Raw genomic sequence first — 24,338 nt, forward strand, 5'->3', positions numbered from 1 at the left:
TAACATTTACTTCTACCGTTAATTTGCTGTAATTTAATTTACAGTAATATACAGGTATTATAATAATGCTAAATCAGAAACATCAAATTTCACCATTGTCCCTTGGGTTGTCAGCCAGTTGTTTCAGTTTCTGATGGAGATGTACCAGCAGCCTCCCCGCAACCCTGCAGTGACAAATGGGCTGGCTGGATTTGGAGACAAAAGGGTAAAACCTTCATGTAAATGTGTTTAATGGCACTATACACCAGGAAGTAGTCAGATTTTACTGTTTATTATTGTAAATTATGGTGATGTGTGAACTTCATAAAACAGCTATGCTAACTATAAAATGTTTAGACAAGTATATTTGCAGTGACATTCTTCGATCTCCGTGTATTTATATTGGTCTGCTACTTTAGAACAACCAAATACCTTATAATTGTTTTTAAAGAACAATTGAAATACATAAACAAAATTGGTGAGCATGATACAGTTGGTATTTATGTTTTTATTTTGAAACAGAAGCTGAGAGGCATACAGATGAAATGGCAGAACTGACAAGGCTTCTGGAAATGTGTCAGGGTGGAAAAAAGGGAGCGAACACTGCGTATGGATTTATGGGAGTCTGCGGCCTCAATCTGTAAATAGCCGTAAGACAAAAACAGCCAAAAAAAATAAATAGAATAAAAAATTAGTTCAAACACTTTTTAATGAAAGCACCACAAATAAACAAGACATCCAAAATGAGCTTACATCAGAGCTGTTCAAAATCACCGTTCAAGACTGCTTAAAAAGAAAGGTTTGTTCCACAGCATCTCAAGCAAGAAGCAGTTTATTAGAGAAAACAGCAGAAACCGAAGCGTCGCCTCTAATTCGAAAGACAGTTATATAAAAGCGGTAGCTCCAGTACATCGAGACCGAGAAATCGGTCACTTGCTCTTGACCGGTTTCTCGGTTTTTTTCGGGAGGAGGACAGCCTGGATGTTGGGCAGGACCCCCCCTTGAGCGATGGTCACACCTCCCAGCAGTTTGTTGAGCTCCTCGTCGTTGCGCACGGCAAGCTGCAGGTGGCGGGGGATGATCCGGGTCTTCTTGTTGTCCCTCGCCGCGTTGCCTGCCAGCTCCAGGATCTCGGCGGTCAAATACTCCAGCACCGCCGCCAGATACACCGGGGCTCCGGCGCCAACGCGCTCCGCGTAGTTCCCTTTGCGCAGAAGTCTGTGGACTCGACCAACCGGGAACTGGAGTCCGGCTCGAGAGGAACGAGACTTGGCCTTGGCCCTGGCTTTGCCTCCGGTCTTCCCTCTGCCAGACATGGCTACAGATGGTGATTTATCCCAGAGCGGTGCGGGGCAACGCCTCAACCTTTATGTGGCGAAGCTTGGTGACCGATGATGGCTCCTGTCCCGATGTTCCTCACGTATCAGTGAGACGCAGCAATACGTTGCAAATCCTCCCAAATCCGTTGAAGCAATACGTTAACCCCTCCGCCATATTGGGAGAGGAACACAAGGCGGTCTTGTGAGCGAGGAGCTGTAGTATTCACATGGTTTACTTCTAAACTAACCCTAAAAAAAATAAGTGCCTTACCAAGATCTTTTAAAGATAAATCTCATCGAGTCGACAGTATCAATTCACTCCACAGTTATAACTAGTAGATCACAGTAGCTACCTAGACTAAAACAGCTTTTTTCTTCAATTCTACATTTAAATATTTAAAACTGTCCTCTTCTGGAGCCCAGCTCCAGGAACCTAGAATTGAATGATCAAATGATTTTGGCTGGATTCTCAGACAGCTCCATCTGTGCTAATAGCATCTGTGCTAACAGCTAATCTGTTGTTATAACAGCTGTTGCAGACATTCAGCACTTTATCTGGTCTTACTGTGCCATGGCAACCATGAAGTATAAATAATTTCTAGTGACTTGCAGACAGATGTGAACTGGAAGGTCAAATCTGTTCATTACATTATTAACTTTATCTGGATTTTCAGCACTATTACTGAACTCCCAGCTCCACAGTCTTTGCTGATCCTCCAAGAATTTGAAATATCCAGAAAACATTTCAACCTGCTAAATACTATTTTACCATCAGAATGTCTGAATGTTCCATTTATTTGTTTGCGTCATGTGCAAAGCCATACGGCTCGGTGCGAAGGGCGGTTAGGATCCCATGTGGCTGAACTGATCTCAGGGCTTTTGCTGCATGATTTAGATGTCAACCTACTCTTCTATAAAATACCATTAGCAGAACTACATGTTTAAAAATATGGAGCTTCAGGAAAACTTTCAAGCAATCCATACCACTTCCTTTTCCCTTGAAATCTGTCATTTATTTTTTTCATGAAGGATATTGCCAGTTGGGGGGAAGAAAAAAAAAAAAAAGCAGTGATGGAGGTAGGTGTGTATGTGCCAATAAACAGAACACTCTTCCATAAGGTTGTCCTAATAAAAAAATTTCCGATATTTAAAAGGTACATTTAAAAATATAGTTGTATTTCCCAACTAAGAAATGAGATGGTCTAAGGAAGTAATTCATCATGCAATAAATCCGATATGTTCCCTCCCAAAATATAGCATAGGTACAGCTGTGTTGACTACCTACACCACAGATGGCATTAGAAAGTTGCTAGGCTTTTAAAAATATCTTAGAACTGAATCTAATCAGATGTTGCAATGAACTCAGGGACACGTTCAACTTTTACAGTCACTCCAAAGTAAAATCAAAAATGAGTTCATACTAAAAAAAAAAAATAATAAATTTGTGGTTTAGAAACAAATATTTCATCTCTTTTTACTGCATTTAGTTATTCCCTTCAAAGAATCACAAATTAAACCTAAAGGCCCCTCTCCCCTCAAGGCTGTTCTGGTTAAGCCAATGTGGTAACAATCTGCATCACAAGTGTGTTTCTTGAACTAAAGTGGTAAAGACAGACCAACACCAACCAGGTACTATAAAACTACAGCCGGTTGAATTATTTAGTTTGCCACATCATCATTTCTAACAACTGTTTCAACCTACTTTTAATCATTTTTTCACTTCTTGCTGAGACATTTTATCTTAACAGATCCCATTATTTCTATTGTGCACCAACAGTGAGTCCAAATGAATCTACAGCTATGAAGTGAAAAATGGGACTGTAGAAACTCAATGTGACACATCAGTCAAATTCTCAACATTACAGGAGGGGCCTGATGTTACATCAGTGTTTTGATTAGCCTACAACTGACACTAACTCCAGAATTTTAAACGTAAAACTCAAATTTTATTGGTTAGTGGGTTCTATATGAGAATCTCTTCTTTCTCTGACCAGACTTAGACAGAACCAGTTTTACAGTACAGAGATTGATCTTTTCAGTTCATGAGACAACTGGCAACAGCTCCAATTTAGCACAAGAACAAGTTTAAAGAGAAATGAAAACAACAAAAAACCCCACTCTAGGTGTATAACAGTGAAAACCAATGACACTTCACACATATATTTACCATTGCCTTTAAGTAAGAGAAAGACTGACTGATGAGCAGACCTAGTGACTGGACTAATCATTTGCAATACTTATAGTTTCATAGCTACGTGACAGACCACGCCTGGTCAAATATTTTTCTTTTAATAAAGCTCAATCGCATCTGTGCTGGTAACTAGAACCAAAAAAACGAATGCTAGCACACCGACCGAGCTCTGCTAATGTAGAGTCCACTAGGCAGCAATATCTCCAATATTCAAATGATTCAGTGAAAATGCTGCTGGACGTCTGGAGATGTTGCTTCAAGTATTCCAGTTTGTTGATGCATTAAAACTTGCCCTGTTCATTCAAGCTGGTCTCTGCAAATATCATTTATAATAACAAACATGGTAATTACTGCTGATATACTTGTATATAAAGATTGCTTCATCTCTGTTCATTTTTTTTTGCAAATATAACTCTAGAGCTTTTCCATTTTAAATTTTTTGCCAAATAAAACAAAATGAAAAGGTTATTTTATTAAGTGCCAGTCTCTAGTCTCTTCACAACAGCTGCTGTGGATGAAGCCGGAGGAATTTTAAACCATTCCAGACCAACTGGTCAGCCAAGGTCAAATTATTCAAACATTTCAAAATTATTTACATATCTAACAGTTTTGAAAAACAGAGACCAAGACTTTAAGCTTGACATATTTTGTGCAGTATTTCAGGGCACCAGTGGTCTCTGAGGCTGTATTTATTCATAACCTACTTCTTTAAAATGTCCAATGTTCACAAACTCCAAAGAGACCAGAAGGTATGAAGGGACAAAGTGGTAGGGAGGGAAGAAGCGGAAGGAATATTCTCCAGTCTATATTCCTTCCGCCCAGCAACTGAACAAACAGGGCTATAAAAAAAAGGGAAAATTAAAAAAGGCAAACAAAGTTGAAAATGTGTCAATAAATAGCGATTTTCTTTTCCTGCCTCAGGTCCAGTTGTTATAATTCATCTTCAACATGGTTTCCATGCGCAGCACTCTCTGCAGACTCTAAACAGGAACAAACAGGAGGAGAGAGTTAGGCCTGGCTTTCGAGGAACGCTGCTCTTTATATTTACTTATTTTCACTCAGAGCAGTCAGTTATCTCAGCTGGTTAGATGGCAATTCTGATTTTAGAGGCCCCTCAAGACCAACTACTTACTGCTGTTGCTGACTGGAGAAAGTACTGCTGTACACAATCCAGTGGCAAATGCTTGACTTTAATCAAGAACTTACTCAAATGTGCCCCCTGCTGTCACAAGCAACTATTTTAGTTTTATACAAAATGATTAAAAGATTAGAGAAAAATCATTTTTCCAGAATCCCTAATCTTTATTTTAAACCTATAAATAATGACAATAATAATAAAAAATTTGTAGCCATTTGAAAATAATTTTTCTATATTCTGATATTTTTGTAAAACAAGTTTTCTGCTTTTCAGTAAGTCATAGCATTTGTGCCTCTAAACTGGTTTTAATGAGGTTGGACAAAAATGTCTCTTTCTAAAAGTTGCAGACCCATGTCCTAGTCTTGAAAATGTCATGTTTCAAAATTCTTAATGTAATTTTCTTAAAAGTTGAGGAACACCTAAAAAGTACATTTGGCCACATGCTCAGAAAAACGTTCAATAAACAAAAAGTTTCTATTATTTTGTGATCCGGTAAATTTTACTTTGCATTTCCATGTTACCTTGGTTATTTTGGATAACCAAGGTAATTGCGATAGACTAACCTTTGCTCAGGCTCTCTTCTGTGGGTTGTGATTGGCTATCAGTAGCTGTATGTGAAGTGCTCTCTTCAGTAGGGGGAGATTCACCTGGCTCCTGTTCTTCTAAGCTTTCTGCTGTGAGATAAAATCATTCTATAAAGTCTACCACACAATAAGTACAACTAATAGTGGGACCTGCTCAGCTAAAAACCCACCAGTCTTTAGGTTCTTGCTTTCGTCTTCTGTTGTGGCATTGACTTTGTAGCCTGCATCGGTGCTTGTTTCATTCTTGGCTTTAGGTTTAGGCTTTGGCTTTGCGAACTTGGCTTTGTTCAGCAAGTAATTCATTTCCCGCTGCAGCAGAAGCAGCTTAGACTCGATGTCTCTGGACAGCAGGACTGGCCGTTCATGCGGAGATCGCTTCTCCTGCACTGCCACCGTTTCGTTTTTCCAAACCTGCAGCACAAAAATACCAACATGAAGGTCAGTTTACCAGAACTAAATAGAACACATATTTTAGCTTTGCAACTAAGACAATAATAGAATACATAGAACAACAAAAAGAGATGAAACCCGCAGTGGGGTAAGACAGTTCAAATTGATGTGGCCTTTTCCAGAAATAAACCAGCAGAGAAAACTGTAGAAACTGGAGAATTCTTGATGATCAGCAGCACAACGCCTTCAATCTGTCACAATAACAACACAGACTGACATGAACCACCTACCGTAGTTTCATTGATAACTTTTTCCAACATATTTAGCTCAACTTCTGTAAATATTTGGTCATCCCCTGGAATCAGTTTGGCCCCCCTGTAAAGCAGAGACGTCAATCAAAAACCACAGAAATGTTTTCACACAGCTGAGTTCAAAATAGTGCTTTAAGCAAGTATGTATTTCTGTAGAGACGGATGCATTGAGAACAAGGCACATGTGAGGAAAATAGCCGTTTCAAAATTGACAAGCTCTAGTCTTTTTACTGAGAGAAGTGAAAAATGCTTGAATATTTAGTTTTCAAGTGTATAAGCACCGCAACCACTAAAAAGTATTCCAGCAAAGGATGAGCAAAGTACTTTCTACAATTTTCCAACATTTCTGGGCTTTGCCTTCAGAGACAAGTTCTCTGCAAGCTTGAGGTCTGGAGATTTCACTCCATGAGGTTCATGTTTGTCTGTGACATTAACATCATAAAGCGGATAGATTCACAGTGAACTAAACTCAAGCATTTTGGGCCTCTGCTAAACTGGTTTCAAATAGTTTTTCTATCTTCTACAATTGCTATGGGTTACATTGCACCCACAGTGACTGGCACGGTTAGTGGTGTTGGACTGACCTGAGGAAGAAATTGGATGTGTTGAGTGTGTTGTCGAGGTCTGTCAGCAGTTCCGGCCACTTCCTTCGTTCCGCCACCCTGAAGAACATGTCCTTACACAACCCTTTGAGCTGAGACAGTTTCTCCTTCAGCTGCCTGGTGGTGGCACCATAGCCCTCCTCGTCTAACCAGTCAGAAGTCTCCTTCAGCTTGCTCAAAATCTGCTCCTGCTCCTCCTTTGTCGCCACCTGCTGGTGGTCCTCCTGATAAAGCTTGTCCTGCAGACATCAGGTGGCACACTAAGCTCTGGTTCAGAAAGGAGAAAAGCTTCAGCGACAGCCGGCATTGAGCTGGAGTCACTAACCTGTGTCTCAAAGATAAATGCTTCCAGACTGTTCAGGATCTTCTCCCTTTCCTGCTTTGCTAGATCTCTGTCTGTCAAGTCCTGAAGCCTGGAGAGAGCCAAAACTTTGCCTTCTCTGATTGCACCCACAATATTGCAACGTAGGAATAAGTAGTTTAACACTTACTTCTTTTTTGAGGAAATGAGGTCCTCAGCGGTGGGATCCATAATATCATTGATGATAAGTTCCATGGGAACATCTTCGGATATCTTTGTTCTTTTCTGAGGTTTTGTCTTTTTCTCCATCTCGACATTTTCTGATTTCTGGTCACCTTTTTCCTGTTGAATGACGACAAAAGTTTTTATAACAGCTGTTGCAGACATCCAAAAAAATATGAGGTCACAGGTAATTGGTTAAGACTGTGAAAAGTGACTCATTTTACCAGAGTCTCTGTTTTACTGGCTGTGTCCTCTGATTTCTCCTCGTTTTTCTCTTCCGTTGGACTTTTCCCTGAATCGTTTTTTGTTTCATTGTCCTTGTCCTCATTGTTCTGGGCCTCATTGATCTCCTTCCTAGACTCAGGAGGAACTTCCTCTTCCTCAGGAGGAACGTCCTGATGAGAGACAGATGCTCATGTTCATCCCCAGACCTCACATTATGATGTTTGTTGCCTTGGATTGACCAAATCACTGAGGGACACTTACCTGGACGGGTTCGGTTACATTTGGAGTTGGCTCAGAGGACCCTCCTCCAAACAGCGTGGAAATGGTATTGCCTAGTTCTGACAAAAAGCAAAACTTTAGTTTTAATTAGAAGTCATTTGTCATCATGATGATAGCAGTTCAGTTTGTACATGTGATTTAGTTGATAATGAACCTAACAGTAGGACTTCAGCTCACTCTGGAACAGTTCTCATAATGTTCACAGTAGGGCTGGATATTGTTATTTATAAGATATATGCAATCCAGAATAATACAGAGTTCTGGGGATGTAGACAGAGGAAAGGCTTTAGCTCAGGGGTGTCAAACTGCAGTCCTCGAGGGCCGGTGTCCTGCAACTTTTAGATGTGCCTCTGCTGCACCACACCTGAATAAAATAATAGGTCATTAGCAAGGCTCTGGAGAACAAGGAGGAGGTAATTAATCCATTTCATTCCAGTGTTTTGTACCTGTGCCACATCTAAAACCTGCAGGACAGCGGCCCTTGAGGACTGGATGTTGACACCCCTGCTTTAGCTTCTCTCAAGGCATCAGCTAAGTAAAGCTGGTGGCATCAACTAACTCACTCACTCACTTTAGGTTAACCTGACAACAACTTACTGAGTAACTTGAGAAGCATCAGCAGTTTCAGTTTTTGCCACTGTGCCTCATAACGGCTTAAATAATAATAATAATAAAAAAAAAACAACAAAAAAAAAACATAAGAGTAAACCATGGCTAAAACGGGAAAGGTCACACCACCAGTTTGGCAATATTTTAGATATTTAAAACAAAAAACATTAATAGTTATTGATAGACAATAACTATTAATGACCGATATGAAATGCTTATATCATGATAATTTTTTTAGCCATATCGTTCAGCCCTAGTTCAAAGATTAACATCTAATGCAAGGCTGGATTGTCTTAATGTTTTCTCAGTCAACCAACCATGGGTGGAATACAGATTATTGGTTAAACCGACAAATTACTGGTTAAATTAACTTTTATAATAATCATGCGTTTCTGTTGAAAGAAACAATGTCAATCAAAAAATGTTCAATATCTGCATGTTTGTGACTTCACAGTGTTGTGCGTTTCTGATGCCGTTCCAGTGCTTCATGTCTGTTGCTGCTGCAGCAGCACTGCTTACTAGTCAAAGTAGATTCCTCTTCCTTCTCTTCCACAATTGTCTCAAAGACCGACTCCACCTGCAGAAGGAATATTAAAATTTATTTTAATGAATTGAATGAGACCTTCTCCTCACCTTTCACAACTGAAGAACAATGAGGGGAAAAAAAACACTGCTTCCAACCAGGAAGTTGAAAAGCCCTACAGAATTATTGCCTGTAAATGCACAAAGTTGACTAAAAGGATGCTTCCGATTGGAGCTTAGACTGGTGACTGTGGAGGACCTCACCCGGTCCAGCAGCAGAACTCCACTTTCATCCATGTTGAAATGAGCTTTGATCCCCTTGGACTCTGCATCGCCGTGCTTCTGAAAGCTTTGGCCTACTCCAGACAGCTTGACCGTCGTCAGGTTCAGAGAGCCGAACAGACTGCCAAACACAACCATGACGAGAAATAGCTAATATTAACCCCAAAGGAATAAAGCAGAAGAATGAACATATCTCAAACTACATGATGAGAAAAAAAAATTATTTTGAAGTTTTGGAGGTTCCAAGAGCAGAAGTTGTTGAAGCAAACCTGAGGTCCCCCTGACTTAGAAAGCTGAGGTCTCCATAGTTGATATTGAAGGCGAAATCATCAGTATAGCGATTGAAGGTTATAACTTTCCGCTGCGGGTAGGGCGCCATCCTCTGGAACAGGATGCGCTTGTTGTGTTTCAGGGTTTTGATTCCCTCCTCTTCCTCCACCTCCCGGTTGAACTCCACCTGAAGCAGTAAAAGTATACAGGGACTATTTTGATAAAGTCTGCTGTCTGAATATAAAGTCTCTAAGCCGAGGTTGAACCCCTGTCAGAGCAGCTCTGACCTGAATGGGGTAGATGGCTGCATCTCGGACCAGGAAGGGTTTGACCTTGAAGGCTTTACTGAGAGCAGCTGCCTGGTACACAGCTCCCATTGCCGCCGCCTCGTCTGCATTGATGTTTTTCCCCAGCTCCATTCTGTAACACAGACACACTCAGTCCTTCTAATGAAACCTCCACAGAAGCAGAGAACTTCAGGAAATCACAGAAACTTTGTTATACTTACTTCCCTACAGCTTTGAGCAGCACTTCCTGAACCTTGGGGACACGAGTGGCACCTCCTACTAAAATTACTTGCTCAATATCTTCCTGTTGACAGAAAGACACCTTACAGTCACAGCTGTCAAGCTGCCGAAACTAATCACTGTGTGTCTACCATTTACAATTTGTAAAAAACATCTTTTAGGCATATTGACTTATGTCAAACAGAAAATAGCTTAGAATTTCTATTGGTGCTAACAGGTTAGATCAAGCTGCCTGTAGCAGCAGCTGAGTGGGATGTAAATGAAGGAAGCAGCAAAGGACATACTGACCAGCTTCATGTCTGCTGCTGTGAGGGCCTCCTGCACTGGCCCAGGGACCCTTTCAAACAGATCAGAACACAGTTCTTCAAACTCCACTCTGGTCACCTTTGCTTTGAAATCGATATCATCTATCAAGCCTTCCACCTGTAGAATGAGGGTACCGTGATAACCAGTTAAACCTCAGCAGAGTTACATTTGTAATACGATTTCACACAGCCCATGAGTGTTCACCTGAGCCATGAAGTCAACATTTGCACTCAGCACCGTCTTCAGCCTCTGCGACTCTTTAAGGAGCTTTGCCATAGCTCGATGGTTCTGTCTCACGTCCTTCGGACTCTTCTTCTGGTCGTTGAACAGCTTGGCCAGGTGGTCCCGCAGCCGCAGGTCCATCTCAAAGCCCCCCAGACCTCGATCAAACCTACAGCCAGATGACATGAAGCATAGCTTGGTCTACATAGTGAAGCCATCAGCACCCATATTCATCAGGGATCACTGCACTCACCCAACTCCCTGGATCTGTAGCTGTGGCTGGGTACCAGACTCTTTAGTTTTTACCGTCTGATATGAGACTATGGTGGCCGTCGTGCTGCCTGAGCCCATATCATAAAACATGACTGTCTGTAATGAAACAGGTAAAGCATTACCACTCCACTCTGAGCCATACAGATGGCATAAACCAGGGGTTCCCAAAGTCGGTCCTCGAGGGCCGGCATCCTGCATGTTTTTGTTCTCTTCTTGGTGGTAGTGACAACCTTTACAGAATGACAATGTTCTTCTTAGGCATCTAACGAGCCACCATTTGATCCAGGTGTGTTAAATCAGGGAGAGAACTAAAACATGCAGGGTGCCGGTCCTCGAGGACCGACTTTGGGGACTCTGGCATAAACCAACAGATTCTGCTGGAGTCACCTGGGCTGTGCTGCCTATGTCTTTCCTTCTGAAAACACCATAATTCAAGGCCACTGCTGTATTGTCATTGATGAGCTGAAGAACCTTTAGACCTGCCATCTGTGCAGCATGCAAGACTGCCCTTCGCTCTGCCTGGTTAAAAAAAGCTGGTACGGTGATGACAGTGTCTTTGATTGGCTGTTCTGAAAATTTCACAGAAAGAGGAAGAGTGTCCTTGATCTACTCTCATGTGTTAGATAACAACCAATCAACTTTTTCAAACAAACTGACCTGCAAAGTCCTGAGCCAACCCACGTGAATAATTCAACATCATCCCTAGCAGCTCCTCAGGTGAGTAATGAGTTTCTCTGCCAGCAAAAGAGACAGGCCAGACAGAAATTAGTAACACACCCTACTAAAAAAACAAAAAACATATCTGATGTCTCCATGGCAACTACACAGCATCCTGAGTCTGATTTTATGACATTAAGTTGAAAAGAAAATCAAAGTGATAACTTAGTCAGGCCCTGTGAAAAATACCCCTGCTGCATATTGACACATAAGGACACATTTTTCAGATAGGTTCAAGTTTAGAATTAATATAGAGACATGCCAAATATTTATGAGAAAAAAAAACAGGCAAGTGCTTCAAATATCGTATGGGAGTAAAGTTGTTAATAATGTCCTGACATGATGCCTCAGTCATGTTTATCAAATGAACCACAGTCTGTTCTGTATTAACAGTCTGTTAAAACAAAACAGGCTGTTCTGTATTAATGTTTTAAAAAGTGAATTTATTTCAGTAGTTTAAGGAAATTCACTCTATAGCAATTTTCTAACTATACAGCATTTTGGTTACTTATGACCATTTTCTCCTTAAAACTGATAAAAAACAACAACATTTAAAATTAGAATATTACATCGCACCAAAAATAAAAAGACTCAGAATCAGCCACATTCCACATCAATCTTTGTATTTCAGAGAACCTAATGCATCAATGTCGAACTATGAGTCTGCTTATTAAAGTAAGTACATATAAGCAGGCCCTGATGGAAACAAAACTTCTTGAAATACTTATTCAAAATTAAAGCACTTTTAAGTTTTTTACCACACTTTATATCAAGGTTTGAAACATGCATGGAACCTTGGATTGGAAACTCAACATTTGTTTCTCTTGCTGGTTTCCATCAACTCTTCTGATAAAGCTTCTATTTTCAATATTAAATAGAAGCAGGAATAGATAAGTGTGGATACCGAAAAGAACAGAGAAGTGAAAACTTACAGGGAGCTGTTGAAGTAAACTGTTCCTCTCACCGGGTGACCCTGTAACTGATGCTCAGGGAAACATCTCTGATAGACCTTCACCTGCAGGTTGTCATGCTTCTTACCCAGAAGGCTTTGCAGATGTCTATAAACTGTTTTGGGATTTTTAACAGACTGAAAAATAAACAAACAAAGGACAGTATACAATAATGCTGTAATTGAGATGATGGCTTGACTCTGTCTGAAACCCAAAGGAACATCATACCACTCCTAATGCACTGTCTCCAAACAATCTCTCGTTTTCCTTTAGGCAGACCACTGTGGGTGTTTTCCTTCTCGACTCCCTGGGAAAGAAGGATTTCATATTGCTAAGTACATGTTTAAAGTCTGCCAAACATTTCTAAATATTTCACCAGAGACATCTGATCATAATGGAATAAAATTAATCAATTAGTTTCTACTCACCTGTTGAGAACAATCTCCATTGGCACACCAGGTTTTACTATTGCCATCTTCATCCACTCACTCCCAAGGTCAACTGACATCACAGCTACAGTCACTGGAAACACAAAGAGCAGCCTTCATTCAGCTGGGAGGGCTTTAATCAGTGAAACAGTTTAGTCAAATAATTCCATATATGACAAATCACACATTTTGTGATTAATCCTCATCAACTCTACCAGGAATTGATTTTCTTTTTCTTTTCATGCTGAGGGATGATTACCTGTGAGAGAAGGGAACAGGGCAAGAAGAGAGGTGAGAGCAACCAACATCTGGATCCTTACTCCCATGACAGCTGTAGAGACACAAAAAGATTCCAGTTGAAAATGACTAATACAATTTCATTAGTTTGCATTTGGAACATAAAACTAACTAAAATATAGTTAGTTGGAAAAGTAAATTAGTTGGAATTACATTGCATACATGATAATTATAATGTGGCATAGCATATTATCATATCTTATGTTCGACACCTTATATTGAGCAGATGTTCATCTTCTGTTGAAAATCTCATAATTATGAGACAACATAAGAGCTGATGTTAAATTGTTACCAAAATCAGGTTACATTTTGTTTTGTTGTGTTACGAGAGGTACATTTATAATTCACTTCCTACTAAAAAATTTTGAACTGAAAAGTTAAAAAGTTTTGACTTTTTGTTTCCTTTCAGCATAATTAATTCAGAAGTAAGATCGTCACATTTATGTAATTACAATAATAAACATTTTCTTTTGGTTTGTGGTAAAAAGAAAAAAAGAGTGTAATCCTGTTTTTGTACTGTATAACAAAAATACATAATAAAAAGTTAATTAAATTGAGTTGAATTTATAAATTAAGATTGTTTTAATATTGCAAAATAGATTTTGGATTTTAAATTAAATTAATGTGCTTTATTTTGGGGCTTTTGTTAGGGTGGGTCATTTTTGACCAGTAGGACAAAAGGAGTAAACAGAATGTTAGGATCATGCACGGGTTTATTTCAGAGAAACAGACACTGCTGTTCTGATTTTATATCTCGAATCACATTTAGTCCAGTCACTTGAATATTACTAATATGGCTTTAGTAAGATGACATCACTTTTATCACATCAGGCACTTGACTCAGTTCACCTGCATCCACCCAGCTGAACACAGCTGTAAAAAACACGTGGCGTTAGACACCACCAGGATGTGTTCTGACTGAACCTCGGATTTCAGCAATAAACAATGAACGCACTAAGAGAATGAGGTCAAATGTCAGTGCCCCCTTTACCAGAGAGATTCAGTTTTATATCCGAATTCATAGCCTACACATAACTTCTGATCACACACGACGAGAGTGAAGCTTTTAAGCCATCCTTTTAGAAATGGTCACTTGACTTTTTCATGGAGTCTGGCTTTCAGAAAGCAGATGCATGTGCTGCTGAAGTAAAGGCAAGTTTATGGTGAAGTTAAGTTTAACCGTACCGGTCAGGTTTATCTTTGAAGCAGAGAACAAGTAACCTTTAGGTCGTACTATATGTATGGAGATAAACTCATCCTCCACAAGTAATACAGTAACGGTATGAAGCGGAAACAAGGAGCAAAGTAAAAACGCACGAGCAGCTAGCTACTCGGAAGGGGAGCAGGAACTTACGTTCTTCAGATGATCAAATGAAGATGTACAGGAGATTCCACACAGTGCACTTCCAGCGGGAGATTCTAAAACTAGTTCACTAAGGACTACCTTGATTTGGAGTCTCTCTGCTGTCCCAGTTGGGAATTTGAGTTTCCCTTATCACCGGTTTACTGGTTGCAGTCGGGCCCAGAACGCGGCGTTACCTCATTGGATCCACCGAAGATGTAGCCGGTGAAAAACTGCTGTCATGCCAAAAATATTCAGACGCGCCGTTTCCGGCTAGCCCTAAAATACACAGCGAGTAGGATGACTCTGTGGTATATTTTACCTGGCAACGTTTTTTGAGATGGTAGCAGCTGTGACCTCTTGTGAGAAGCGTGGTGACTTTGTAAATGAATATCACAGTGCTTTCGTCTAAGGACAAAAATAAATACTGTACCCTTATTGTGTAAGGAGAAGTCTATATTTCCGGTTCGTAAATTCTGCAGTTTTGTTGTAACCGGCATTGTTTCTACAGGTCTAGCCCCGCCTACTTTATTCCACGCACTGTTGAAAGATTGGTCCACGAAACGTGAGCGAAGCTAAAAAAATAAAAAACAAATAATCTCACTAAACCCCATTGGTCCACGTTCAAGTGACCATATTTTCAGGTGACAATTTGACAAACCGAATGTTCTCTCATGAAATAATGTCACAAAGGAGTGACAGTTGAATCTCATTTTACTCCCCTTATAGAATTAAAAGAAAAATCACTTTGGAAAAAAAAAATCACATCTGATAAAAAATATTATAAAAACACGTAACGTTGAAAATTATGTCCTTATGCCATCACCCTAATTTCTGTCAGTTTGGACTATGAATTCAAAATGGCCCACTCCAAAATGCAAATATCACTTTCTGTCAGAGTAAACATGTTTACAATTTTTATATATGTATACACACACACATTAAATCAACCAGGGTTAGGAACAACATTGTGCTTACCTGTAGACTAACTATGGTTCAATAGTCAATTTTTAGGTCTAATGGTTTGTAGTGCATTTACAGTGTTTCAGAATGATATGGGCAGAGGGGGAAGGAGAAAACATCTAGCAACCACAGTAACTATCCCATTACTGAGTTCAAGAAATAAAACCATCTGCAGTGAGAACTAAACACATGGAAAATGTACATGTGGTGCCTCCTCTACACCCTATATGCATCACTCTTTAAACTTTAAAGCAACACAATGTTTTCATAAAAAGTCCCTCCAATTCCTCTAAAACCCAAAAAAGAAGAAAAAAAAAGAAAAAATCACATTGGCTATGTAAAGAGATAAACAAATTAGGTTTATTTGTGAAGTAACAGAAACTGTGTCCAGTTGAAATACAATAAAGCAGTAGGACCCAGTTAATGACAATGAGAAATTGTGACAAATAAAACTATAGACATGTCAACGACCTTTACATCCATTTCCTTATTAGTGATTAAGAGTATCACAGATACTCTTAATTTTACTACTGACAAATGGTTTGAATGAAATGACAAAAAAAAAAAAACCTAATGACTTTCACAATATTAACTATACAGTTTATGAAGAGCATCATATTGATGAAAGTGTTAAATCACTTTGTGCAAGAATTACAAGCAAGCACAAAGTACATATGAAGCACTTTAAAAATGTGATTCAGGAAATTTATTGAAAGATAATGCATTCATAGAGCAGTTTCCATAAGCAGGCATGTGTCTTCGCTGATAAATGAGTGAGTATCCAATGCAGCCGCAAGACTGAGTAGTTGATCTGAGCATTGAGAACACAATTAAAGAATGAGACGTCTAGCAGTTTCTCTTTGTGTGGATCAGCAGGTCTCGCTGCAGGTTGACTTCTAGACTTCCAACAGTTTTGCTCCCTGGAGGGTCAGTGACCAGCGTCAGTTTGTTAAACACTCCTCGACCAAAATAATCAGCCACCACAGAGAAACCATCATTGGAGCTTCGGAGCTTAAAAAAAAAGAAGTTTTTAGAACACATGCAGAAGACAACGTAGAATATTAAATATTCAAAGTCTGAGGAAAGTACCTTTAGAAATAAGTTAAAGGCAAAAAAAGTCAAACACGACACCAGAGAAATAAGTGAGTAGAATATGTTTTCCTTGTTGTTACCTGTCGATTAAAATGGTCATGGAGATCCCGTTTCTGGTCTTGAGCGCGCAGCAGATCCATGACTTTGCGGTTTTCTGGAGTGCAGGTTGGACACTCTGCATCGCTCTCTGCATAACTTTCAAAGCAGTGCTGGTGAAAGGAGTGGCTACACAGGAAGTGTACAGATGGAAGCTCCAAGGGGCTGTTACACATGTTGCACTTTGTCTTCTGGAATATCTTGGCACTGTGTGGAAACGTGTCAGGTTTTTTCTGTTAAAGGACCCACGAGAGCTGCAGTTTTTTACCTTTACTTGACTCACCTTGCCTTCAGTTCCTGGATTTCAGAGCGAAGATGAAAAGTTTCCTCACGGTACTGGCAAATTTTACGCTCGTCATCTTCTATTTGCTGGCTCTCTCTCTGCAGCTTATTAATGAGGTAGTCTTTGATTACCGACAGAGTGGCCGTTGAGTTGTGTGCCAGTGTCTGCACGACTGATTAGACAATAACTAGTTATTCGCTGCTGAGCATCGACCCTCAGAGAAAATAAAGCCACATACCACATAAAATTACCATGGCAACAAAATCAGACAGAGACAGAAAGGTTTTAAGCACAAACAAAGTCGAAAATCTTTTAGCCTATGAAACAATACATCAAGCAGCTCACCAAGTAATGGAGGCATGAGGTTCTTCTGGTCAATATGATGGAGGACCTCACTGACATAGGCCTTACAGTCCTCCTCTTTTCTGGCAAAGTATCCGAGAGCTTGCTCCCAAAGGCAGCCCTCCTGGTCACCATAACGTTTGCAGGCATCTACAACTTTTCCATACTCCTCATTCTGCATGTGGTAATGCATGATTTGCTGGTAACTGTACATACACATACACCATTAAGTTATGAAATGAAAACACAATCAAGATGTTCTTTGTAATAAACACCTGCTCATTCAGACCACAACTCATTATTACACAGTAATGGACTCTTTAAATGACAGCCACTGTACCATGAAGAGCAAGTAACAAGTGAAGGGTCACTTTCACTCATTACACAAATCAGCAGCCATATTCAGGGTGTGAAAGACCTTTGAAAATTTGATAAGGCAGGGCAAGTACAAAATATTTAGGAAATGGTGCCACATAGCCACACCTGTCGCCCAGCAAAGGTGGGCTATAGCTAATTTGTGGAGTATTAAAGAATGTTGACTTCACACAGGCATTCCTGCTTTCACACCCCATAGCCAAGTGGTAATGCTGCAGAAGTCTTCCAATGGACATCTACTCTGATACAAATATTCAGCCACATTCACCTCTAGGTGGTGCTATAGTCGAAAATATGGTTTCAGCTTATAACTCCACAACTACAAGTCACATGAGCAAAAAATGATGTGGGCAAAGTCTCTTAGAAAGATTATCCAACATATCACCATGGTTGACAGCTAACCACTGTGCAAAAGTTGTTGGACTAGCATATAATTTCCCAGAGAGCCATGAAAATTGCATTAGCCAAAACAATCAAACAATAAAACCAGATGTTTGATTTTATTTATTTTTTTGCCCAACTGTAGGTGGCATCAGAAAATTGCAAAATTTGTTGCCCAGGTAAGCCTCATTATATTAATATGGTCATGGTTGGTTGAAGTGTGGGAGGCTTATTTACAAAAATGCGAAAAATACTTCATCTGGCCTTCAAACGTTTAGAACAAAACATTCTAAAGTCACATGTTCATCCAAATTAGCACTTTTACCCCTTCCCTGCTGTCCAGCCATTACATCTGTCATGCTCCTCTGGAGCATCACGCTAAGAACGCAAGAGGTTAAACCTGAACCAGCTCCAGATTATTTCCATTTTTGCATCTGCCTTTTAAACAGGCTCTTCCCTTGCACTTTCAGTCATGCTGCTTCCCACTTTCTCTGTTTTGATGCTGTCTGATTATATCATCAACAAGTATTACCATGGTTGGCAGCAAGACTGCAGATCTCTACTGCAGGCTAAATTATTATCATTTCTATTGCTTACCAGATATAAACATGCATTCCTAAAAAAAATTTGAGTTATTTGTAATATTTAAATTTAAATTCCGTCTTTTGGTTTGAGCACACATGGCTAATTGATGAGCTCTCAAGAAAGACTTGCAGTAAACTACTTACAGTTTGCCTTTCTCGTACAGGTAGAGGACACCTTCTTTAAAGTTGTGCATCTGGCAAAGGACCAAGGCCTTATCAAACACAGTATTGTCACTTCTGAGCAGCGAAAGGGCTTCTCCTTGGCAGACCTTTTTTTTCTGTCAAATATGTGTGGATCAGAAAACCTAATCAGCAATAGCAAAGCTAACAAAATGTTTAAAGATACAAATATCTATGCTATGTAACAGTTCATGTGTTGTCATTTAAGAACATCTTAAAAACTGGCATTAGGAAAACCAAAAATGTCAACATTGAATAAAAATGTATAGATTTTAAGGTTGTTTTATACTTTTCTTATTCCAAAGTCTGTTTTTTTTTTTTGTTTTATCCCTATATAATTGTGCTTTAACATCAAACTGCCAATGGGACTCGAGATGGTAATCAGCAACTTGGCTACAATCTCATGTATGTATTTGCATGTAAATCACCATTAATACATCCATCCATCCATTTTCTTTCACCCTTTTCCTTAGTGGGGTCGGGTCCATTAATACATATTGTCCTATTTCTAAAGAATAAACTTGAAAATGTGGTGGTAACCTCGGGGTCTTGTTCGTGTGCCCAGTCTTGCAGTCGGAGCTCCAGCAGTGTGTCATACACACCCTGGGATGAACGAGGGTCCACCTCAATCATATGTTCCAGGAAGGCTTTCAGCTCACGAGGATTATTGGCAAAAACTGGAATGAATTCTTCAGAATTTGCCTTGAATTAAAATGATAAAAGTCACACATGAGAGTATTATTGATAGATGTTGGTGACTAGCCAGACTGGTTTACAATGGAGACAAAAAAGTAAATAAATAAATAACATACCTGGACCTTGTTAAGCAGACTACTGTCCAGGCTGACTTTTTCCATTGAGTTTTCACTTGGATGATAGTTGGTGCATAAGCGCTTCAGGAGCAATGTGGTGCCTTCAGGAACATGGTGCATGAGCGTCTTGCCATAGCGCTTCATGTTGCTTTCAGTTTGTTCAAAAGGCAGACGACCAATGTACCGCAAACCTTCCTGATAGTTCTGCAGTGGGAACAGAAAGAGATAGTGTTATGAGCGAGCAAGAAATTGTCTATATTTCATCAACGGGAAACCATAAGTATAGATTGAGCTGCTACAAAAGCAACCGTGACATGCATGTTTAACATGCTCCTAAAGAAACTGATAAAAAAAAATCTGAGTAAAAAAACTTTCCCACATTAGGAAGCTACTTTTGCAGATTCTTTGAATCAATTCATAACAATACATTTGTTCCCCAGAAGATCAGGTCAACTGACACACGCACACACACACGCACGCACGCACGCACGCACGCACGCACGCACGCACACACACACACACACACACACACACACACACACACACACACACACACACCACCTTCAGGTCCTCCAGCTGGATCTTCAGGTACCACTCATGATGCTGGTGGCGTTCAGCCAGGAACACAGCATGACTGTGGTATCCAGCTTGGCGAAGAACCTTGATGGCAATCTCAACATCAAAGTGGACCTCACTCTCGCTGCTCTGTCAAAATACAGACATACAAATATTACTCAAAGACTAATCTGTTTACCACAAAAGTCACACAAAGCAACAATGACACAAGTAAGACCTCTCTTTCCTTTATTTTTCACTATTGACATTAAATTCTCACTAATCACCTTGATGAACTCTTCCAGCTTGGAGCTGTCTTTGAGTTTGGTGTAGCAGTTGAGGAGCAGTGTAGTGTGGTCTGCATTGGCCAGAGACTGGCGATGAAGGGCCTGCAGGTATGCCGTCAGGTTGTGGATCCTTTGGGCATCCAGGAATTTTCTAATGACATACGAAGGCTCCAACTTCCCAGTGGTGCTGATTGGAAACATGGCAAACCAAGAAGATAGTTAGATCTTGACTGAAAGAAACATCAAACAACAAAAAGCAACACATGCATTTGCTCTGGAAACAGATTTAATGTTGAACTACCGAATATACTGCTGGATGGCACCATCATGATCTCCCTTCAGGTACAGATGATCGCCATACTGTCGAAAGATCTCTGACAAACCGTCACTGTCCAGATGCTGGCTTTTAGCCAAGTTTATAGCCATAACAAACAAGTTCTTCTTGAACAGCATCTTGACAGACAACGAGACATGATCAGTGTTAAAAAAGTTTGAGGAGCTTATTGAACTTCTCAAAGGAAGTTAAAGATCAGCAATTAATGACCTCCAGTTTTGTCTGTGTGTCCTTCTCTTGCAGAACAAACATTTTCCCGTCTCGGGTCAGAATGTAGAAGAATCCCCATTCTGCCAACACATCAATGACATCATCGAATGAGGCGCTGTAGGCGATGAATTTGTTGTCCAGGTCATAGATTGTTAAAACTTGCTTTTCTGACAGTGAGTTCTCGCCCCTGCCAAACCCTGATCTGGGGATAAAAACAGAAAGTCAGCAGCTTCCTTCATGTGCACTGCTCATTAATCATAAAAGTCTGGTATTAAGGCATGTCTCCTAACACTTTTAAATATGTTACACCAAATATTGTAGACATTTATGCCGTCTTACATTTGAGTAAAATTAAATCAATAAAATAACTCCTGGCAAAGCACACTGAACCGTCTCTTCTGGAGTGCGTTACTAGTTGACACATCAGTCTAACAATCTTGTAGCTGGTAAAAACTTGACAGTACAGTTGTTTCATAGAATTTTCTGGGTTTAAATTCCAACTTGGAGTATTTCTTACTGAGGTTTGTATTTCAAACTCCACACCCTAATCTAACTCTAACCCTCTGATATGAGTGTGTGTGTCTGGTTGCTTGTCATATGTTTCTGGCAAACGTCTTTGCTGATAAATTGATGAATGAATGCAACCTGTGAAGGGTAGACCCTGCCCCGCCTCTCTCCCAATGACCACTGGAGCTAGGCTCCAGATCACCCTACTACCCCCTACCTAGAAACCTATAAATGAATCAATTCTATCATAAGAACCTTTGAATGCATCAAGAGTACCGTTACATTGGAGAAATCAGTCAGATTTTGGTTCTTACTTATTGGGTGACTTCACATCTTTGATCAGCAGGAACAAGTATCCCCGGTGCCAATGGGTCAACAGCTTGTGGCCATCGAAAGCAAAGCAGGGCCCTCGCTCATCAGGCTGGTACAGGTAAACACATTCATCCCCAGCCACAATGAACTGGGAATCCTGGGACGGATCTGCCAGGGATGAGCAGTACAGGGCGCAGCCATGGGTGTCCAGCTCTACTTTCGGATATTCCTTGTTAGACAGAGTGTAGCACTAAGCAATAGAAAACAGGAACACAACCGATTTGTTCAGAACTTGTTGGATCAACTGGCAGATACAAGGTGTCTGGAATGCTTTAGGGGAATGCTGACTTACAAAGACTTGTTCCAGAGTGGCAACAAACAAATGTGTAACTTTTGCCATTTGGCGGAAGGCCAGGCCTGTGACAGGGCAGCTCCCCTCATGCAGAGTCAGAGTTTTACTGTGACGGTCTCTGGTGATGTCCCCTTTGGTTAAAACCACACTGCCATCTGTGAAGCCTGCCAAGAAACACTGTTACTGAGCGGAGAGAGTGGAACATGTGACTTCCACAAGTCAAAGGCAGAGGAATAGCTGTCTTACCTATAGCCATGAAGTTCAGGTTCTCGTGGACACTGAGACAAGACACTTCAGCTGGTTTATTGCCGGGAACTGCAGGAAAGATTCTGGTGCAGAGTGGATTTCCACTGTCTCTCTTGTCAAGGTTCCAGACCTTCACCTGAAAAGTAAGACATTATTAGTCTTGTAAGCTGTCATTATGTACCTATGCTACACATCTGTTGGTTCACTAAGGAAAATACTACCTTATTTTTGTATCCTGGCAAAGTGTACAACGGTTACAATATAGTATCTCAAATTGCACGATAAAGAAGATAACTTTCATAAAGTTTGGGAACCTTTTATGTCTTATGTAGGATTTGAAATTTCTGCACTTTTTTGGAGAGGATTTGTTATTGGAGGAGGACCGAATTGCAAACATCTGAAATGCACTGGTGTAGACCATTTGTCTTCCATTATTACTATTATTTCTTTTTTTTGTTGTTTGTATGTAACTATAAGAGCTGGATTGTTCTTTTGTTCATGTATTGTATTTGTTTATTTGTCAAAACATTGAAAGCCAATAAATTATAAAAAAGAAAAAAAATAGTATCTCAAATATATTGTAACTGAGAAACCATCCAAATTATTGTTATGATTGTAAAAGGCCACACGTACCAGAGGATTAATGCCATGTTCATCCTGTCCCACTGATACCATGATACTGTGCTGTTTCAGCTGGAACAAGTGAGTCACCCGCAGCTTGTATGCCTGGAATGACGTCAACTGCAGAGAGCGTGTCATCAGCCAGATCTGTCCTTCCATATGTGATATAGAATTAAGAATTTTTATGCCTAGATATGTTAGGAGAGAACTAAAGTGTCAGAAGTTAACTGATTTATTTAGACATATTTAATAGTGGGTAAGATTCCAGACTTTCAGAACTCTTACTAAATAAACCCTTTAGTAAGAGGTGGCCTACATCCTCCTCGCGTATTCCTAACGTTAGGCATATTTAACTTTCAGTTGAACTAGATAATGCCTCATGCTGTTCACAAGTCGACTTATCGTCTGCTGATTTGTAGCATCCCTCGGCCCTCAGGTCATTGAGATTGTGGGGTCCAGAGTTACGAGCCCTAACACACTGTGACTCAGCTAATCCCAGAGCAGTTGTGTAGGATTCGAGTCTGGAGAAAATGCGGACCCCTCCATTAAAGGTATCCAGTCTCAAACAGTCTTTTCCTATTTTTGTGGCCTCAAAAAGCTGGAGAATTACTCTCCAATGCTTAGTATTACAAATATTCATTGAAATTGACATTGACATTCAGTTCTGAAATTTAATCCAAGTAAGGTAAGTTTTGTTCACTCATCACCAGGCCAAGTCATTTTTTTTTTACCTGAAAGAAGGAATTTACATATCAGCAGAGGAGCATCGTGTGGAAAAAAAATTCTGCCTCACAAACCAATTCACTCATTCTCCCTGTAGAAACAATACTCATCAGCAGCCGGCCGGGCTGATCCTTTGTTGGCCTGCACCATTCAGTCAGAAAATTACAGCCCCGATTTCCTGTTAAATTAACTACAACCGATTTCTGTGACTGAACTTAACACTGGAGTAGCATCGTCCGGCCAAACAAGGATATCTCCCAGAACAACATGACCCCGTCCGGAGTCACTCGCCGAGATTCCTTTAGGAAGAATAAAGGTTTTCCCGCTATCTGCAGGATCCTTCACCGTGTCCTTATCAAAGAAGACAAATTTTCTCCACTGTAGAAATGCTGCCATTATCGTAATGTTAGCCAGCTAGCGATCGCAGGACTTCATCATGTGATGGCCGTCACGTGACATGACATTTTTTCTTCTTCTTCTTTTTTATGGTGGTTGGCAAGCAGTTGCTGATGTGCATTACCGCCATCTACTGGAATGGAGTGTGGATCGGGATGCTACGTAGATTTCTCCTAGCAAAAAATACATAGATAAAACTTATATCCGTTCTATCAATTTCGTTTTCTTAAGGTATTTCATTAAAGAACAGAAATATTCAAAAATACAAATATTATTCTAAACATCTAATATATTTAATTGTAACTTATTTTCTTGTAATTGTAACCCCCTGGGTTCCCAGAAATATTGTTGTTTTGAAAAATAACAAACTTAATATCTTAAAGTAAGATATAACAATGTCA

At 40.0% G+C, this 24,338-nt stretch overlaps 3 protein-coding genes across 6 annotated transcripts; all 3 read right to left on the minus strand.

The window, feature by feature from the left end:
* Nucleotides 1-467: 467 nt before the first annotated feature.
* Nucleotides 468-2,028, minus strand: LOC129354013 (histone H2A). The gene has a single exon (XM_055023494.1). The coding sequence runs from the start codon at nt 1,293-1,295 to the stop codon at nt 909-911; it is 387 nt and encodes a 128-aa protein (XP_054879469.1). The 5' UTR covers nt 1,296-2,028; the 3' UTR covers nt 468-908.
* A 1,194-nt stretch (nt 2,029-3,222) lies between these two features.
* On the minus strand, nt 3,223-14,704 carry hyou1 (hypoxia up-regulated 1). Of its 4 annotated transcripts, none has more exons than XM_055023490.1 (25): nt 14,609-14,704; nt 14,299-14,522; nt 12,907-12,978; nt 12,648-12,741; nt 12,448-12,526; nt 12,202-12,356; nt 11,210-11,286; nt 10,940-11,121; nt 10,533-10,648; nt 10,262-10,448; nt 10,040-10,174; nt 9,733-9,815; nt 9,512-9,644; nt 9,224-9,411; nt 8,937-9,075; nt 8,670-8,727; nt 7,524-7,600; nt 7,262-7,432; nt 7,006-7,157; nt 6,840-6,927; nt 6,497-6,753; nt 5,892-5,976; nt 5,382-5,622; nt 5,191-5,301; nt 3,223-4,469 (listed from the first exon to the last, which is right to left on the minus strand). In XM_055023490.1, exons 3-25 carry the CDS (start codon nt 12,971-12,973, stop codon nt 4,420-4,422), a joined length of 2,925 nt encoding a protein of 974 aa, XP_054879465.1. In that variant the 5' UTR covers nt 12,974-12,978; nt 14,299-14,522; nt 14,609-14,704; the 3' UTR covers nt 3,223-4,419. The 4 variants fall into 4 exon arrangements, with proteins under 4 accessions (XP_054879465.1, XP_054879466.1, XP_054879467.1 ...); XM_055023491.1 differs by having other exon boundaries at nt 14,299-14,519; nt 14,609-14,695; XM_055023492.1 differs by having other exon boundaries at nt 3,223-4,328; nt 4,406-4,469; nt 14,299-14,694.
* An 883-nt stretch (nt 14,705-15,587) lies between these two features.
* On the minus strand, nt 15,588-23,995 carry vps11 (VPS11 core subunit of CORVET and HOPS complexes). The gene is made up of 16 exons (XM_055023504.1): nt 23,792-23,995; nt 22,831-22,975; nt 22,198-22,333; nt 21,952-22,115; nt 21,602-21,849; nt 20,781-20,982; nt 20,538-20,689; nt 20,237-20,423; nt 19,956-20,099; nt 19,395-19,598; nt 19,123-19,284; nt 18,547-18,680; nt 17,066-17,268; nt 16,721-16,892; nt 16,422-16,644; nt 15,588-16,260 (listed from the first exon to the last, which is right to left on the minus strand). The coding sequence occupies exons 1-16, from the start codon at nt 23,935-23,937 to the stop codon at nt 16,096-16,098; spliced, it is 2,787 nt and encodes a 928-aa protein (XP_054879479.1). The 5' UTR covers nt 23,938-23,995; the 3' UTR covers nt 15,588-16,095.
* Between the last annotated feature and the right edge of the window lie 343 nt (nt 23,996-24,338).

Source organism: Poeciliopsis prolifica, unplaced genomic scaffold, assembly GCF_027474105.1.
Source record: "Poeciliopsis prolifica strain line A6 unplaced genomic scaffold, Auburn_PproV2 SCAFFOLD101, whole genome shotgun sequence".
In the NCBI taxonomy this organism is placed as follows: Eukaryota; Metazoa; Chordata; class Actinopteri; order Cyprinodontiformes; family Poeciliidae; genus Poeciliopsis; species Poeciliopsis prolifica.